Raw genomic sequence first — 18,166 nt, forward strand, 5'->3', positions numbered from 1 at the left:
ACATATTGCACCAAGCTCCCTCTGAACAAAGAAAAAATGAGAATTAAAAATTAATTGCAACTGAGTAGGCAGCTTAGAAAATCCCAGCTTACTTCTATGATGCTGGAAAAAAGTGCTACAGCATGGAAGACTTTGACCAATCAATCCACGCAGCCATTGTCAAAAAGTTTTATCACTGAGATCAAGAATGCAATTACTGCGAGAGCCCGCCAAAATTGGCAGCACAGGAAAACCCATTGTACAGAAGCCAAAGGTGACACTATCTTGGATTTTCAACAATGTCTTAAAGTTGAATCTGCAATTTAGAAATATTAACCATGAATCAGAAATTCTCTCACTAGATCAGTTTGGTCGCATGCAAAGGCCAAACCTGACACAAAATTGAACGTCCCATAGAAGACTTTTCAATAATGACCTGAATGTATGTAGGAAATCAGAAGTCCAATTGATAGATGTTTTTACACATTTGATGAACTTGCTGATGAAGTAATCCTAATGCAATGTATTGATCATAGAATTTACAGTGCAGAAGGAGGCCATTCGGCCCATCGAGTCTGCACCGGCTCTTGGAAAGAGCACCCTACCCAAGGTCCACACCTCCACCCTATCCCCATAACCCAGTAACCCCACCCTACACTAAGGGCAATTTTGGACACTATGGGCAATTTAGCATGGCCAATCCACCTAACCCGCACATCTTTGGACTGTGGGAGGAAACCGGAGCACCCGGAGGAAACCCACGCACACACGGGGAGGATGTGCAGACTCCGCACAGACAGTGACCCAAGCCGGAATCGAACCTGGGACCCTGGAGCTGTGAAGCATTTGTGCTATCCACAATGCTACCGTGCTGCCCCTGATGAAGCCTCAGCCAGCTTCAATTAAATATTAAAAGGCTTTGCCAAATACATTAACCTTCAAGTTGTAGAGCGCACAGAGCATAAAAAGAGGGATAGAAAACACCAGTAAAGACATGAATATGAAAATGACACGACCCAAGCAAACCCCAAAAGCAAACCCAGACGGGCGGAGAAGCTTCCAAAAGTCTTTAAGGGAGATCTTTCTCAAATACCGTCATATTTCCTGAACTGCAACACCATGTGGCAGTGATCAGTGAGCATGGTCGAGGGAAAGTTGTGGACCATAACACACTCTGAGCAGATAATGAACCAATTGAAACCCAATTGCAGAACTGGAATAAAATAAGACTTCACTCGAGGCAGGTCTGTCTAATTTTAATAGCAAAGCGAATGACAAGGACAACGTTCTGCAGCAGAAAGAGAAGGTAAAGACAGAAGTAAGACCAGAGAACGTTCACATCAAAGCCGAACTGGAAGATTTGAAACACTTCAAGCTGACTATGTGCGTTCGGAGATACGTGATAAGCTAAGGTCATCCATAAACGGAGCTGTTTATATTGGAGCAAACAAATTTCTGAGGTGTTACAAAGGCATAAGGAGGATTTGAAAGAAAGAGAACGGTCGAAGTTTGATAAAGAATTGCCAGTGAATCGGAACTTGAATTCCGAATGATTGACCAAAACTGATGAAGTACTTGAACTTCGATCCAATCTGAAGAACATGAATGATGTGATGGTTTAGCCCAGTGGGCTAAACAGCTGGCTTGTAAAGCAGAACAAGGCCAGCAGCGCGGGTTCAATTCCTGTACCGGCCTCCCCGAACAGGCGCCGGAATGTGGTGATGAGGGGCTTTTCACAGTAACTTCATTTCAGCCTACTTGTGACAATAAGCAATTATTATTATTATTATGTGCAGCAAGGGAGAGCAAACGCAGACTTTAAAAGCAGATAAGCAAAATTCTAAGAAACAGATTGAAGATCTAACAAATGAACTGAAAGAGCCTAAGGAGCAGTCAAAGACTGGAATAACCCACACGGGTCATAGAATCATAGAATTTACAATGCAGAAGGAGGCTATTTGGCCCATCGAGTCTGCACTGGCTCTTGGAAAGAACACCCTACCCAAGGTCAACACCTCTACCCTATCCCCCTAACCCAGCAACCCCACCTAACCTAAGGGCAATTTAGCATGGCCAATCCACCTAACCTGCACATCTTTGGCCTGTGGGAGGAAACCGGAGAACCCGGAGGAAACCCACACACACACGGGAAGAACGTGCGGACTCCACACAGCCAGTGACCCAGTCTTGTGGGGTGGGGATGATTGTCTACTCGGTGGACATTGCAGAATATGAGCTTCTCTGATAAGGTGGCGGGGGAACGTTAACAATGTCTGGCTGTGCATTAATAGAGTCGACCAGTAAGGCACCGATTAGTGAAGACTCAGTGGGGAACTACTGGAGCTGTGTATAATAGTAATTGTAAAATAAAGTTCTTGTTTCCATAAACTCGGTGTGGATTCTTCTTGGCCCTTACAAAAGTCACCGTGGAAGTAAGATTCCGAAAGGAACTGAATATCCAGGCGAAGCTGTTAAACGTATATGATAAATGCACAAGTCAATCTGAAGCAAAGACAGCTGAACGTACCCCAGTAGTTGCTCAACTGAATGGAAAGATACGCGAGCTGGAAAAAAACAACCGGAAAGTAAAAGACGCATTTCAACGTCTGGGCAAAACCGTGAAACAGGTGGGAATGAAGCTTCCTTCTTCGAACCACACCTCCCACGTGTCTCACAGCAAGCCCCACTTGGGAAGAAAAGGAAACACCCTGCTGACGAGCTGAGAATGAATTCTTCCCGTTAAGGACGGGATAAACCAACAGCCATCCTGATGCGTTGGGGAGGCTGGGTCGATGTGGACTGCACTTGATGCAGTGTAGCGAGAGACAGACCTCGAACACTTGATAAGATACAACACGATTTTATTTAACATCTAAACTATTATACATGTTCAACTGTGGGTTGACACTATGCTGACTTGACTGGAGACCTGATACTAGCCTAACCAGACTTACTAGCTACCACATGGTGTTTGCACTGGCCAGCTCACTAACTCTCACTGTCCCAGAGGCTGGGTCACGAAAGAACGGGAAAACTGGTGCCCTCTGGCTTTATAGTGGTCGTGTCCTGTCTGGTGATTGGCTGCTCTGTTCTGTGTGCTTACTGGTCATCCTGTGTGTCAATCACTGCCTGTCTGCACTCCATTATATACATAGATGTATATTATGACACATCCAAAACAAAAAAATTAGCAATTAATAAAAAGCGATTCAATGCCAAAGAATAGGAAAAAAATGAAATGACATCCAGATGCCGGAACAACCTCCAATTCAACAAAGTTCACCTGCAGTAATAATAGTGAGAACAAGACATTGAAAGGTTATAAACCCCCAGACTGCCTGAAACTATAAATTCAGAGACCTGACAGGGGGAGATGGAATACTAATATAAATACATGGGCTAAACTGAGATAATTTGTTAATGCATTGGATAAAGGCTTGGGGGAAGTATAAGGGTTTGGCACACAAAGGGTTAATGTGGGAATGAGTATACCACTGCCCACACAGTGATGTAAGAGAATGCATGACTAGCACGCAGTGGTTCATGTACCGTTAGACAGAGCCATACGTAGAAACAAGCATGGAGACAGCTCCCAGATTGGACCCTTCAGTGTACCTATGTTTTTAGCTTTTAATAGTTAATAAATACTTACTGTTGAGTTACCTAAGGCTGAAAACAACTTAATGTGACCTACACAAGTACCCAATACCTTACAACAAGCAGACGAGCGGAGTTAATTGAACAGCACTTTCATAGGATCAACACAGACGTGATGGCTGAATGTCCTCCTTTTGCCTTGTAAGATTTCACAATTTTTTGATATGAGAATGAAACTTAAATATCAAGGTGTTAAATAACCATGGTCAGCATTTTAGACAGCAATGACATTTAATACAGGGAGCTGTTAAGTGATTAATGTTGAAGGAAGAGTGCAGAAAGACAACAGAAAATCAACAATGCAACAGAAAGGGCTGCATGAATGTTTGAAACATTGAAGGTGGCAGGCAGGGTTGAGAGCGCAGTTATTAAAGCATACAATATCCTGGGCGTTACCAATAGGGCAAAGGACTTATGTTCAATCTGTCTCAAAGACTGGTGCATCCCAACTGAAATGTTGCATTCGGTCTGGACACCACACTTTAACACAGATGTAAAAGTATTGGTGAGGGTGCAAAAAAGATTCACAAGACTGGTTCCAGGTATGAGGAAATTTGGCCCATCGTGTCTGCATTGTCTCTCCAAACATAGAATCATAGAAACCCAACATTGTAGAAAGAGACCATTCGACCCATTGAGTCTGCACCGACCCCCAGAAAGAGCACTCTACCCACCCCCCTGCTCACCTCGCCCTATCCCTGTAGCACCACCTAATATGCATATCCATGGACATCAAGGGGTAGTTTAGCATGGCCAATCCACCTGGACTGCACACCTTTGGACTATGGGAGGAAACTGAAGCACCCAGAGAAAACCCACTCAGACATGGGGAGAATGTGCAAACTCCACTCGGACAGTTACCCAATTGAACCCTTCCCTGGTGCTGCAAGACAGCACTGCTAACCACTGTGCCACACCCCTGCCGAGGTGACAGTGCCATTCCCCTACATTTTCCCCGTACCTCTGCAAATTGTTTCTATTCAAACAATCATCTAATGTCTTCTCGAATAGCTCAATTGAATCTGCCTCAACCACACTTCCAGGCAGTGCGTTCCAGACCCAAACTACTCGTATGAAAACATTTTCTCTCACATTTGCCTCTTTAGCAAATCATTTTAAATCTGTGCCCTCTCGTCCTCAATTCTTTTACGAGCGGGAACAGTTTCTCCCTATACACTCTGTCCAGCCCATCATAATTTGGAAAACCTCTATCAAATCCCCCCTTAGCCTTCTTCTCTCCAAGTAGAACAGTCCCAACCTCTCCAATCTATCATCATAACTGATGTTTCTCATCCGTGGAACCATTCTCGTAAACCTCTTCTGCACTCTCTCCAATGTGTTCACATCCCTCCTAGTGTGACACCCAGAACTGTACACAATATTCCAGCTGAGCTCTAACTGGTGTCTTGTATAGGTTCAGCATTACCTCCTTGATTTTGTACTCTATGTTCCTATTAATAGTAAAGCCCAGAATGCAATATGCTTTATTGACATCTCCCTCCACCTGTCCTGCCACCTTTCTTCCTTGGAGAAGGAAAAAGATGAAAAGTGATTTGGTGCCGGTATTGAAAATTAGGAGGGGTCTAGACAATGTAGATAGGGAGAAATTGAAACAATGACATGAGGGAAAACCTTTTCATGCATCAAGTGCTTAGGATCCAGAATGCACTCCCTGCTAGTGAGCAGAGACAGCGTTAATTGAGGCATTTAAGAAGGAATTGGATTTTTATCTAAAAAAGAATATGCAGGGTTTTAAAAAATATTATTCATGGGATGTGGGTGTCACAGGCTGGGCCGGCATTTATTGCCCATCTCACAGAGCATAGAACATAGAACAGTACAGCACAGTACAGGCCCTTCGGCCCTCGATGTTGTGCCGAGCCTTGTCCGAAACCAAAATCAAGCTATCCCACTCCCTGTCATTCTAGTGTACTCTATATGCCTATCCAATAACCGCTTGAAAGTTCCTAAAATATCCGACTCCACTATCACAACAGGCAGTCCATTCCACACCCTGACCACTCTCTGAGTAAAGAATCTACCTCGGACATCCCTCCTATATCTCCCACCCTGAACCTTATAGTAATATCCCCTTGTAACAGCTACATCCACCCGAGGAAATAGTCTCTGAATGTCCACTCTATCTATCCCCCTCATCATCTTATAAACTTCTATTAAGCCGCCTCTCATCCTCCTCCGCTCCAAAGAGAAAAGCCCTTGCTCCCTCAACCTTTCCTCATACGACCTATCCTTCAAACCTGGCTGCATCCTGGTAAATCTCCTATGCACCCTTTCCAATGCTTCCACATCCTCCTACAATGAGGTGACCAGGACTGCACACAATACTCCAAATATAGTCTCACTAGGGATGTACAGTTGCAGCATAACCCCACGGCTCTTAAACTCAAGCCCCCTGTTAATAAACGCAAACACATTCCACGGCTCTATCCACTTGAGTGGCAACTTTCAGAGATCTGTGGACATGAACCTCAAGATCTCTCTGTTCCTCCACATTCCTCAGAACCCTGCCGTTGACCCTGTAATCCACATTCAAATTTTTCCTATCAAAATGAATCACCTCGCACTTATCTCGAATTGTCCTTGAGGGGGAGGTTAAGAATCAACCACGTTGCTGTGGACGGAGGCCAAGTCAGGTAAGGATGGCAGATTTCCTTCCCTGAAGGACATTATCAACAATCAAAAATGGTCATAATTAGACTTTTAATTCCAGACTTGTATTGAATTCAAGTTTCACCATCTGCAGTGGCGGGATTTGAACCTGTGCGCCCAGAGCATTACTATCTACATGATTTAATAAGTCAGGTTCAGGTGAAGCATTATAAACTGTATAATTAGATGGAGAATAAGTCACAGAATCACAGAATTTACAGTGCAGAAGGAGGCTATTCGACTCATCGAGTCTGCACCGGCCTTTGGAAAGAGCACCCCACCCAAGCCCACACCTCCACCCTAACCCAGCAACCCCACCCAACCTTTTTGGACATTAAGGGAAATTTACCATGGTCAATCCACCTAACCTGCACATCTTTGGACTAGATAAAACTGATTTCGCTCTACATAGATGATAATGCTAGTGAGTAATTTTGTGATGAACTTTGTGTTATTCGGAATAATGGGCGTGATGGGGATTGGTTGGCTTTTGGAACAAGCTAGGTAGTTCTGTGACGATCCATTCCTGATGCGGAGTTTTGCTGGCAGTCAGTGCCAAGGTCAAATGTGTTTGCTCATTGCTATTGAGGCTCAGTGTCAGGAGCAGTGCCTTGTAAAATAATCACGCTAATGTCAGTACTGTGTAAACTCCGATCTGTTATGGAAAAGCTACATACAGAATAAAGATTCCCCTGCTCTGCTTCATAGGACCATTGATTATTTCCAATACAGACGGCTGCCATTCAGCCGATTGTGTCTTGCTGGTCAGTGACGAGTTATTTAGCCTAATTATGCCTTCCTGTGCTAAATCCATAGTTTTGCAGGTCATGATTCTTCAAGTAGGCACCCCAGTACTCTGTAAATGTGGTCAGAGCTCCTGCTTTTACCACCCAATTAGGCAGTGGACGTGATTTTCTGTGCCTACCCGCCGCGTATTTCACGGCAGTGGAGGTGGCCCAGTCGTGGCTGCTGGTGGGATCCTCTGGTCCCCCCCTTGTCAATGGTTTCCCATTGTATGGACCGCCACCACAGGGAAACACATGGTTGGGGTTCGCCGTCGGCGGGACTGGAATGTCCCACCGATGGGAATGGTTGCAAAATTCCAGCCAGTGAGTTCTATTGGTAGAAGGATGGGAGAAGGGATGTAGAAACATTTACTCACCGACAGTGTGGTAGCATTTTACCACACTGTCGGTGAGTAAATATTTCTCCATCCCTTCTCCCACCCTTCTACCAATTACTTTAAATCGGTTTTCTGACTCCACTACTATGGTAAATTGATCATCCCTCTTGACTCTATTTAGGACCCTCATCATTTGTTACACCTCAATTAAGTCATCCCTCATCCCGCTCTGTTCCAAGAAAAACAACTCCAACAGATCCAAACTTTCCTCAATGCTAACATTTGCCAGTCCTGGCACCAACTCACATATCTCGTCGGCACCCTGCCCAGTGCCAGCACATCTTTCCTGGAATGTGGTGACCATTGTTGACTGTATTTAAAACTGAGATAAACAAATGTTTGGTCTCTCAGGGTATCAAGGGGGCAGGCGGGAAAGGGGAGTTGAAGCCCAAGGTCGGCCATGTTGAAAGGCAGAGCAAGTTCAGGAGGCCATTTTGTCTTCCCCTGTCCCTAAATCTTGTGTTCTTTTTACCAGAACTGCGCATTAGTATTCAAGCTGTGGTCTAACTAGTGGTTCCATAGCACAGAAACAGACCATCCACAATGGGGTTTATGCTCTACTCAAACCTGTCCATCTTTTATCATCATTAATTAACTGAAGTTAAGTTCCCAGCTGCTGCGGTTCTTTGAGAGCAAAGCGTATCGAACAATACCCAAAACCTGGTTAGGGAAAGGAGGGGAATCATTATGCCTCTTCCAGGCAGCAAACATGATTCTCTACTCCAAAAGGCTGTGGGGGCCAAGTCACTGAATACATTTAAGAAGGAAATAGATAGGAACTGGTGGATCCCATTGAGACCGTCAGTGACCACATCTGCAGCAAGTGTTGGCTGCTCGAGGAATTTCGGCTCAGAATTGATGAGCTGGAGACCGAGCTGCACACGCTGCGGCACATCAGGGAGGGGGAACATTACCTGGACGCTTTGTTTCAGGAGGCAGTCACACCCGGTAGAATAAGTACTGTTAATTCGGACAGTGGTCAGGGACAGAGTGGTGTGACTGCAAGGGAGGCAGGTAGGGGGATCCTGAGTTTAGGAGTTGAGGAGCCTCAGCCCTTGACCTTGTCCAACAGGTATGAGGTACTGGCTCCCTGTGTGGATGAGGAAGAGGGCTGTAGGGAGGATGCGTTGACTGACCACTGCACCGTGGTACAGGAAGCCATTCAAGAGGGGGGAGCAAAAAGACAACTGGTAGTTGTAGGGGATTCTATAATTAGGGGGATTGATGGCATCCTTTGTAAGCCAGATCGAGAGTCCCGCATGGTATGTTGCCTGCCCGGTGCCAGGGTGAGGGACATCTCTGATCGGCTTGAAAGGATTTTGGAGAGGGATGGGGAGGATCCAATTGTTGTGGGCCACGTTGGGACTAACAACATAGTTAAGACTAGGAAAGAGGACCTGTTTGGGGATTATCAAACACTAGGGACTAAATTAAAGAGCAGGTCCTCCAGGGTTATCATCTCTGGATTACTACCCGAGCCACGTGCCAATTGGCATAGGGTTGAGAAAATTAGAGAAGTTAACATGTGGCTAAAGGAGTGGTGCGAGAAAGAGGGATTCCATTTCATGGGGCATTGGAATCAGTACTGGGGCAGGAGGGACCTGTACCGTTGGGACGGTCTTCACCTGAACCATTCTGGGACCAGTGTTCTAGCGAATAGGATAAATAGGTTGGTCACAAGGACTTTAAACTAGCAGGTTGGGGGGGAAGGGAAGTGTAAAGCTATGGACAGTATAATGGTTAATGGAGATCAAGGCAGCAGGTTACATGACAGGTTATTATGTAGAGATATGGGTTCAAAGACAAGGAAAATTAGGAGAAAGGGTAAGAGGAAAAATAAATTGCGAAAAGTTACTGATCAAGGTGTTAGGATTCATAACAAAGACATAAAAAACAGCATAAGTGTACTTTACCTGAATGCTCGTAGTATACGAAATAAGGTAAATGAGTTGATGGCGCAAATCAAGGTTGAATCAATTTGGGTGGAAATCAAGAATAGTAAGGCGAAAAGGTCACTGATAGGAGTCGTCTATAGGCCACCAAATAGTAACAGGATGGTAGGGCAGGCAATAAGCAAAGAAATAACGGATGCATGTAGAAATGGTACAGCGGTTATCATGGGAGATTTTAATCTGCATAGCGATTGGTTTAACCAGGTTGGTAAAGGCAGCCTTGAGGAGGAGTTTATAGAATGTGCCCGGGATAATTTCCTGGAACAGTATGTAATGGAACCTACAAGGGAACAAGCATTCCTAGATCTGGTCCTGTGTAATGAGGCAGGATAGATTAATGATCTCATAGTTCGGGATCCTCTTGGAAGGAACGACCACAATGTGGTGGAATTTAAAATACAGTTGGGGGATGACAAGGTAAAATCAAACACGAGTGTTTTGTGCTTAAACAAAGGCAATTACAATGGGATGAGAGAAGAACTAGCTAAGGTAGACTGGGAGCAAAGGCTTCATGGTGAAGCAGTTGAGGAACAGTGGAGAACCTTCCGAGCGATCTTTCACAGTGTTCAGAAAAGGTTCATACCGACAAAAAAGAAAGACGGTAGAAAGGGGAAAAATCGACTGTGGATATCTAAGGAGGTGTGGAAGAGTATCAAATTGAAGGAAAAAACATACAAAGTGGCAAAAATTAGTGGGAGACTAGAGGACTGGGAAGTCTTTAGGGGACAACAGAAAGCTACTAAAAAAGCCATAAAGAAGAGTAAGGTAGACTATGAAAGTAAACTTGCTCAGAACATAAAAGCAGATAGTAAAAGCTTCTACAAATATATAAGACAAAAAAGAGTGGCTAAGGTAAATATTGGTCCTTTGGAAGATGAGAAGGGAGATTTAATAATAGGAGACGGGGAAATGGCTGAGGAGCTGAACAGGTTTTTTGGGTCAGTCTTCACAGTGGAGGACACAAATAACATTCCAGTGACTGATGGAAATAAGGATATGATAGGTGAGGACCTTGAGATGATTGTAATCACTAAGGAGGCAGTATTGGGCAAGCTAATGGGGCTAAAGGTAGACAAGTCTCCTGGCCCTGAAGGGATGCATCCCAGAGTGTTAAAAGAGATGGCTAGGGAAATTGTAAACGCACTAGTGATAATTTATCAAAATTCACTAGACTCTGGGGTGGTCCCAGACGATTGGAAAGTAGCAAACGTGACACAACTGTTTAAAAAAGGAGGTCGGCAGAAAGCGGGTAATTATAAGCCGGTAAGCTTAACTTTGGTTGTAGGGAAAATGCTGGAATCTATCATTAAGGAGGAAATAGCGGGGCACCTGGAGGGAAATTGTCCCATTGGGCAGACGCAGCATGGATTCACAAAGGGTAGGTCGTGTCTGACTAATTTGGTAGAATTTTTTGAGGACGTTACCAGTGCAGTAGATAACGGGGAGCCAATGGATGTGGTATATCTGGATTTCCAGAAAGCTTTTGACAAGGTGCCACACAAAAGGTTGCTGCATAAACTAAAGATGCATGGCATTGAGGGTAAAGTGGTAGCATGGGTAGAGGATTGGTTAACTAACAGAAAGCAGAGAGTGGGGATAAATGGGTGTTTCTCTGGTTGGCAACCTGTAACTAGTGGGGTCCCTCAAGGATCAGTGTTGGGCCTGCAGTTGTTCACAATTTACATAGACGATTTGGAGTTGGGGACCAAGTGCAATGTGTCAAAGTTTGCAGACGACACTAAGATGAGTGGTAAAGCAAAAAGGGCCGAGGATACCGGAAGTCTGCAGAAGGATTTAGATAGGTTAGGTGAATGGGCTAGGGTCTGGCAGATGGAATTCAATGTTGCCAAGTACGAGGCTATCCATTTTGGGAGGAATAACAGCAGAATGGATTATTATTTAAACGGTAAGATGTTAAAACATGCTGCTGTGCAGAGGGACCTGGGTGTGCTGGTGCACGAGTCGCAAAAAGTTAGTGTGCAGGTGCAACAGGTGATTAAGAAGGCTAATCGAGTTTTGTCTTTCATTGCTAGAAGGATGGAGTTCAAGACTAGTGAGGTTATGCTGCAATTGTATAGGGTGTTGGTGAGGCCGCATCTGGAGTATTGCGTTCAGTTTTGGTCTCCTTACCTGAGAAAGGACATATTGGCACTGGAGGGAGTGCAGAGGAGATTCATTAGGTTGATCCCAGAGTTGAGGGGATTAGATTATGACGAGAGGTTGAGTAGACTGGGACTGTACTCATTGGAGTTTAGAAGGATGCGGGGGGATCTTATTGAGACAGATAAAATTATGAAGGGAATAGATAGGATAGATGCGGGCAGGTTGTTCCACTGGTCGGGGAAAGCAGAACTAGGGGGCATAGCCTCAAAATAAGGGGAGGTAGATTTAGGACGGAGTGTAGGAGGAACTTCTTCACCCAAAGGGTCGTGAATCTCTGGAATTCCTTGCCCAGTGAAACAGTTGAAGCTCCTTCTTCAAACGTTTTTAAGAAAAAGATAGATGCCTTTCTAAAGAATAAAGGGATTTGGGGATATCGTGTACGGGTCGGAGAGTGGAGCTGAGTCCACAAAGATCAGCCATGATCTCATTAAATGGCGGAGCAGGCTCGAGGGGCCAGATGGCCTACTCCTGTTCCTAGTTCTTATGTTCTTATGTTCTTATAGAATTCTATACTCTAAAGGCGTCAAGAGGTATGGGGAGAACGGCATTGAGATAGAGGATCGGCCATGATCATGTTGAATGGTGGAGCAGGTTCGAAGGACCAAATCACCTACTCCTGCTCCTATTTTCTATGTTTCTGCCATTGAGGGATTTGAACTCCCATCACCACCTAATTACCCCAGGCCTCTGGATGGCAAATTCAGTAACAAAGCGATGACCCCACAGTCCCCCAGTATTGTACACAGTTCCAGTGACCACCTCCCTGCTCTTATATTCTATGCCTCAGCTATCAAAGGATAGTATGCCAGCATTCTTGTCCACTTGATGGATGCATTCAAGTATCTGCGGACATATATTCCAAGTTTCTTAACATTTCCCAGTGCCCGCCCCCCCTCCATTTATTGTGTATTCCCTTGCCTTTTTGTATCTTCCAAAAAGTATTTCCGCACACTTCTCCTGATTGAATTCCATTTTGCACCTTTCAGCCCACCTGACCACACCATTTTTGCCTTCCTGCTTTCTAAAGCTTTCCTTCTCACTGTCAACCAAACATCCAACTTGCACATTATCTGGAAACTTTATCATAGCTCCACCAATTGAGTTTAAATTATTAATATAAACATCAAAAATCAAGGTACGCAGTACTGAGCCCAGCAGCATCCCACTGGTAACGGCCTTCGAGTTGCAAGATCACACATAAACCATGACCCTTTATTTCCTGCCACGAAGCAAATTTGGTTCGAATTTTCCATTCTTCCTTAGATCCAAACAATTTTTACTTTTCTTTACTCGCTGGCCATGTGGGACCTTGTCAAAAACCTTGTTAAAATAATGTAGGCCACTGCCACCGCATTGCCATCCAGTAATCTCTTCAAACAATTCAATCAAATTAGTCAAACAAAAGGGCGGCATGTGGCTATCATTGCTGCCTACAGCGCTCGCTGAGGACCCGGGTTCGAATCCGGGCCCTGGGTCACTGTCCATGTGGAGTTTGCACATTCTCCCCGTGTCTGTGTGGGTTTCACCCCCACAACCCAAAGTTGCGTAAAGTACATGGATTGGCCACGCTAAATTGCCCCTTCGTTGGAAAAAATAATAATTGGGTACTCTAAATTTATTTTTAAAAAGTTAGTCAACCATAACTCAAAAGCAGCGAATGCTGGAAAATCTCAGCAGGTTTGGTAGCATCTGTTTTTCTTTAGTTCTGAAGAAGAGTCATACCGACTCAAAATGTAAACTTTGTTTTCTCTCCCAACAGGCCTGCTGAGCTTTTCAGCATTCCCTGTTTTTGCTTCAGATTCCAGCAGTATTTTGCTTTTATTTTAGTCAGACATAACCTTCTCCCAACAAATCACTGTTGACTTTCCTTGATTAATCCACGCCTTTCCAAATCAAGGTTGAAACTGTCCCGTAGAATTGATTCCAATAATTTTCCCCCAACCAAAGTTGAGTGAACTTGCCTATAATTATCCCAATTATCTTGGTCTGGTACCAAGTTGGTGTTCCTCCAAACCCGAGGCACCGCTCCTGTAGCCAGGAAAGATGGTTAAAGGCTTCACAATTTCCTCCTCTGCTTATCTTAACAACCTGTTCTCTTTCATCTGGATAAAAGCAAATTACTGCGGTTGCTGGAATCTGAAACCAAAGAGAAAATGCTGGACAATCTCAGCAGGTCTGACAGCATCTGTAGGGAGAGAAAAGAGCTGACGTTTCAAGTCCAGATGACCCTCTGTCAAAGCTTTATCTCTTATCTTTTATCTGGACTTGGGAATTGATCTATTTTCAAGAAGCTCAAACTATTTAGTACTTCCTCTCTTAAAACGTGGATCCCTCTTTAGTAAAGAAATATCCGAATTATTCTTGGAGAACCTCACCCATAACATCTGGACATAGGTTACCCTTTTTGGTCTGGAATAGGCTCTATTCTTTCCTTTGTTAACCTCCTTTACTTTATGTACCTGTAAAACAATGTTAGGTTTCCCTTGAATTTACTTGCCAGCATTTCTTCATGCCCTCTTTTTGGTTTCTTAGTTTCCTTCTTTTAAAGTTTCACACTTACTTCAAAGGAAAAGAAAATGATGAGAGGTGTTTCACCCATGGTCCAGCTCACATTACATGTGATGACCTTAATTCTGATCTCAACTCGCTTGAGGTATTCAGCATGCCTTTCTTTCCTGCTTCTGGACAATGGGCAGCCGAGATAGGGAATTTAGCAAGGGGACGATTATAGGCAATGGACACACAAGCTCTGTGTCACTTAATATATTTATTCATGGTTAAGTTAATTCCAAGCAAATAATTCAACCTCCTACCTTAGGCAGTGAAGCACGAGATCCAGAGCTCTGCGTAGTCATGGTAAGCACTGTTGTAATACCTAAAGCTACTCTCGCAGGAGCAGCATCCATGTTTATCCAAAATGACACCCAGGATAGAATCACAATTAGAAGACTTGGAATGTACATCTGAATTAAATAATAGCCCATTTGTCTCTCAAGATGGAATCTTACTTCGATACATGTGAATCGTCCTGTAAAAGATATAAAGGGTACAAGAAAAGAGAGGAGGACATGTTAGACATATCTTACTGTGCTGTTGGACTGGAATAGTTTCAAAGATTCCTGAAGACTGCTAGCCATAAACAATCTTAAGATTTATTTTAACATATTTACTGATTGTTGCAAGCATTCTTACAAATTCCTGACCGTTCTTGCTTGCTTTTTTGTACTTTCACTTTTGAGTGTCCCAGATTCTCACATTGCATGTTGTCCTGCCCTTCTATGGTATGACAGACAATTACAGTTGAACCTTTATGGGACTTAATCTAACTTTCTCCATTTCTCCCCCAAGTCTCTGCTCATGTGTGACTAGCTAGAGAGCTTCATCAGTGGTATCAGATGATGTCAGATCACATGCAACTGGAACCTGAAGGGAGAAGGTTCTAATGGAGTCTCTTCAAGGTCTGTCTCTGTAAATAGTCAATTAATGTTCAGCAGCTTGCAACAGCATGGTTTATAGCTCTCGTCCACTGAAGGAACCCGCAGCCCGGTTGTGAGATTAATATATGGTGGCAGTGGTCTGTGGACCATTTTTTAAGGATCTCAGGTGATCCACACTTGAAAAATGCTCATGCCAGTAAATTGAGCTGGAAATAGGTGGAGAGAGATATCGAGAAAGCCTTAACCCATTCTGAGCCCCTAGAACACGTGGTCACATGGTGGGCCTTTACCAAACTGTGCACGGGATCAATGAGCCTTGTAACCTCTCCTGCTACTGCACTGCCCCCAGACTTGTGGATAAACCAGAAAAGGATCAGGTCATATTACGACGTACACAATCGTCAGCAGAAATGAAGATATTTTAACACGGCAGTGGTTGTGGAGACCACTAGAGAAGCGGAGGTCCTTACTACCTTCAACTCCCACTTTAGTTTAAAACACGATACTGGTATAGAACAGGCAAAGTTTGGCAAAGCCACCCAAAGGTTTGCAGGAAATATTGATCTTTTCAAAATGATCGATATCGGTTACCAGCTCACAAAAGATATGGGGTGGGATTCTCCGCTTTGCCAACAGCCCGGGGGTTTCCCGACGGCGTGGGGCTGCCTCACAATGGGAAACCCCATTGACCGGCCGGCGTAGTGGAGCATCCCGCCGGCGGGGTGAAACGGAAATGTCGCACGCCGGGACGGAGCATCCCGCTGATGACCGGGCACGCAGAACATCTGCCAATGAGAACTGCAGGAAGAGATTTGGTACAGTTGTAGCCACTGTGATGTTTCTGTTATGGTGAGAAGTCTTACAACACCAGGTTAAAGTCCAACAGGTTTGTTTCGATGTCACTAGCTTTCGGAGCGCTGCTCCTTCCTCAGGTGAATGAAGAGGTATGTTCCAGAAACACGTATATAGACAGATTCAAAGATGCCAAACAATGCTTGGAATGTGACCATTAGCAGGTGATTAAATCTTTACAGATCCAGAGATGGGGTAACCCCAGGTTAAAGAGGTGTGAATTGCATCAAGCCAGGACAGTTGGTAGGATTTCGCAGGCCAGATGGTGGGGGATGAATGTAATGCGACATGAATCCCAGGTCCCGGTTGAGGCCGCACTCAGTCCAACGCCGGCATCTCCACATCTGTTATGGTGGGAAATGATCAGATTGCCCTCATGCCTGTCCAGTCATTAAGACAGAGTGCCACTCCTGCCATATGAGGAGGCATTTTCAAACCGCCTGCACAACAGGAAGATTTCAGCTCCCGGTCAGAATTTTAACGGCATTGTGGTGTTGGGTGTTCTGACACACAGATGAGCCAACACGGTTGCATATGGTACAACGCTACTTTATTTAAACTTACTATTTACAGTTTGGTCTTTGCACTCTGCACGTGGGGGGTTCCCTGCTTGTGATGTTTTAACAGCTCTTTCTTGTTCCCTTCTCCCCAGACCTACTGACCACCAGGTGTCGTGCTCGTGCTTTTTATGTGGTTGGTGTTCTTGTCTGTGATTGGTTGTGGTGTTGTGTACTCTGATTTGCCTGTTAGTGTGTCCATCATGATGTGTGTGTTTGAATATCATGACATCCCCCCTTTTTACAAAGATATGTGCCTACGTGGTAATAAATATGATCGTGTCGTGAGTGCATCTAAGAGTGTGTGTGTGTCGTGTGCAGCATGTGCATATGACGGAACTATGTACATGGGGCGATGTCGGGTGCGTCACATGAACCAAGTTGTACCATAACATAACATAAATGCGAACGAGAGAAGAAGAAAAAAAAAAACTTGAACAGTTGTCCAGTCAGACGACATCTGGAACGATAAACAACAACAGGTTATCATGTAAAATTGTGCAACTTGTTAAACATATGAACGGTATTATAAGTCCAGTCTAATGGGCTTGCGACGAGTTCGGGTTGACCGTCAGGGTGGCACACCACTCATCGGCTGGATTGATGGCATTGACCTTGTTGACATCAATGACGGAAACTCGGAAGGCATCCTGGTCATCTGCATCACTTAACTGGAAGTCTTGATGCGTGGGCTGGACGGTCCTGACTCGTCTGCGAGGTTGTCGAGGATGCGCCGGATCCATGGGTTGAGCCGAACGACAGTGGGCTGCGTAGTGGCCCATCGTGCCACATCTGTGGCACTGTCGGTTTTTTGCAGGACATTGCCCTTTTAAATGTAGAGCTCCACAATTGCCGCACGTCATGACGTCACGGCGTTCGTTGCGCCACTGCGCATGCGCAGTGCGATCTTGCGGTGGGCGCGCCTGCGCAGTGCGTCCCTCATTGTGGCCGTTATTTTTGGCGCGCACCTGCGCAGGAGACCGCGAAAAGCGCGGGAAGCGGCCGCTGTCGTCCGGGCCGTGGGTCGGGAAGTAATCGACGGCCTGGATGCGTTCGACGTCGTGGGCGGCCTGGCTTGCCGATTCGACGGCTGGGGACCCCCTCCGTGCCAACTCAGACGCCTGAAATCGGGCAAAACGGCAGGTAGCATTTTCGTGGAGGACACAGGCTTCCACAGCAGACGCTAAGGTGAGGCTTTTCATTTTAAGAAGCTGCTGGCGTAGGCCACTAGAGGCAACGCCAAAAACAATCTGGTCCCTGATCATGGACTCTGTGGTGGTGCCGTAACCGCAGGACTGCGCTAGAATCCGGAGGTGCGTCAAAAAGGGTTGAAAAAGCTCCTCCTTACCTTGCAGGCGTTGCTGAAAGAGGTATCTTTCAAAACTTTCATTTATTTCAACTTGAAAGTGCTGGTCCAGTTTGAGGATGACCGTGTCATATTTGGCTTGGTTTTCGCCTTCTTCGAACACCAGTGAGTTGAAGACGTCGGTGGCGTGCGGACCTGCGTAGAAGAGGAGCATTGCAATCTTCGTGTCATCCGAGACATTCTGTTTTTCGGTTGCACGGATGTACAGGTCAAATCGCTGCCTGTAGAGCTTCCAGTTGGTACCTAGGTTCCCCGCGACTTGCATCGGCTGCGGTTTGCCGGTGTGGTCCATGTCCAGAATGGCAGGTTGGTAGGCAGGTATCGATCCACTCCTGTACCATGTGGTGTTG

The 18,166-nt window shown here is 45.1% G+C and overlaps 1 protein-coding gene across 2 annotated transcripts in view; it reads right to left on the reverse strand.

The window, feature by feature from the left end:
- The window catches only part of LOC140429149 (glycine receptor subunit alpha-3), a 398,827-nt gene that overhangs the window by 57,319 nt on the left and 323,342 nt on the right, over window positions 1–18,166 (reverse strand). For both annotated transcript variants that reach the window (XM_072515780.1, XM_072515779.1), the window contains exon 7: window positions 14,418–14,632. In XM_072515780.1, coding sequence (XP_072371881.1) covers window positions 14,418–14,632 — 215 coding nt within the window. The remainder of the gene's footprint in view (window positions 1–14,417; window positions 14,633–18,166) is intronic.

This window comes from Scyliorhinus torazame, chromosome 9 (assembly GCF_047496885.1).
Source record: "Scyliorhinus torazame isolate Kashiwa2021f chromosome 9, sScyTor2.1, whole genome shotgun sequence".
Taxonomy (NCBI): domain Eukaryota; kingdom Metazoa; phylum Chordata; class Chondrichthyes; order Carcharhiniformes; family Scyliorhinidae; genus Scyliorhinus; species Scyliorhinus torazame.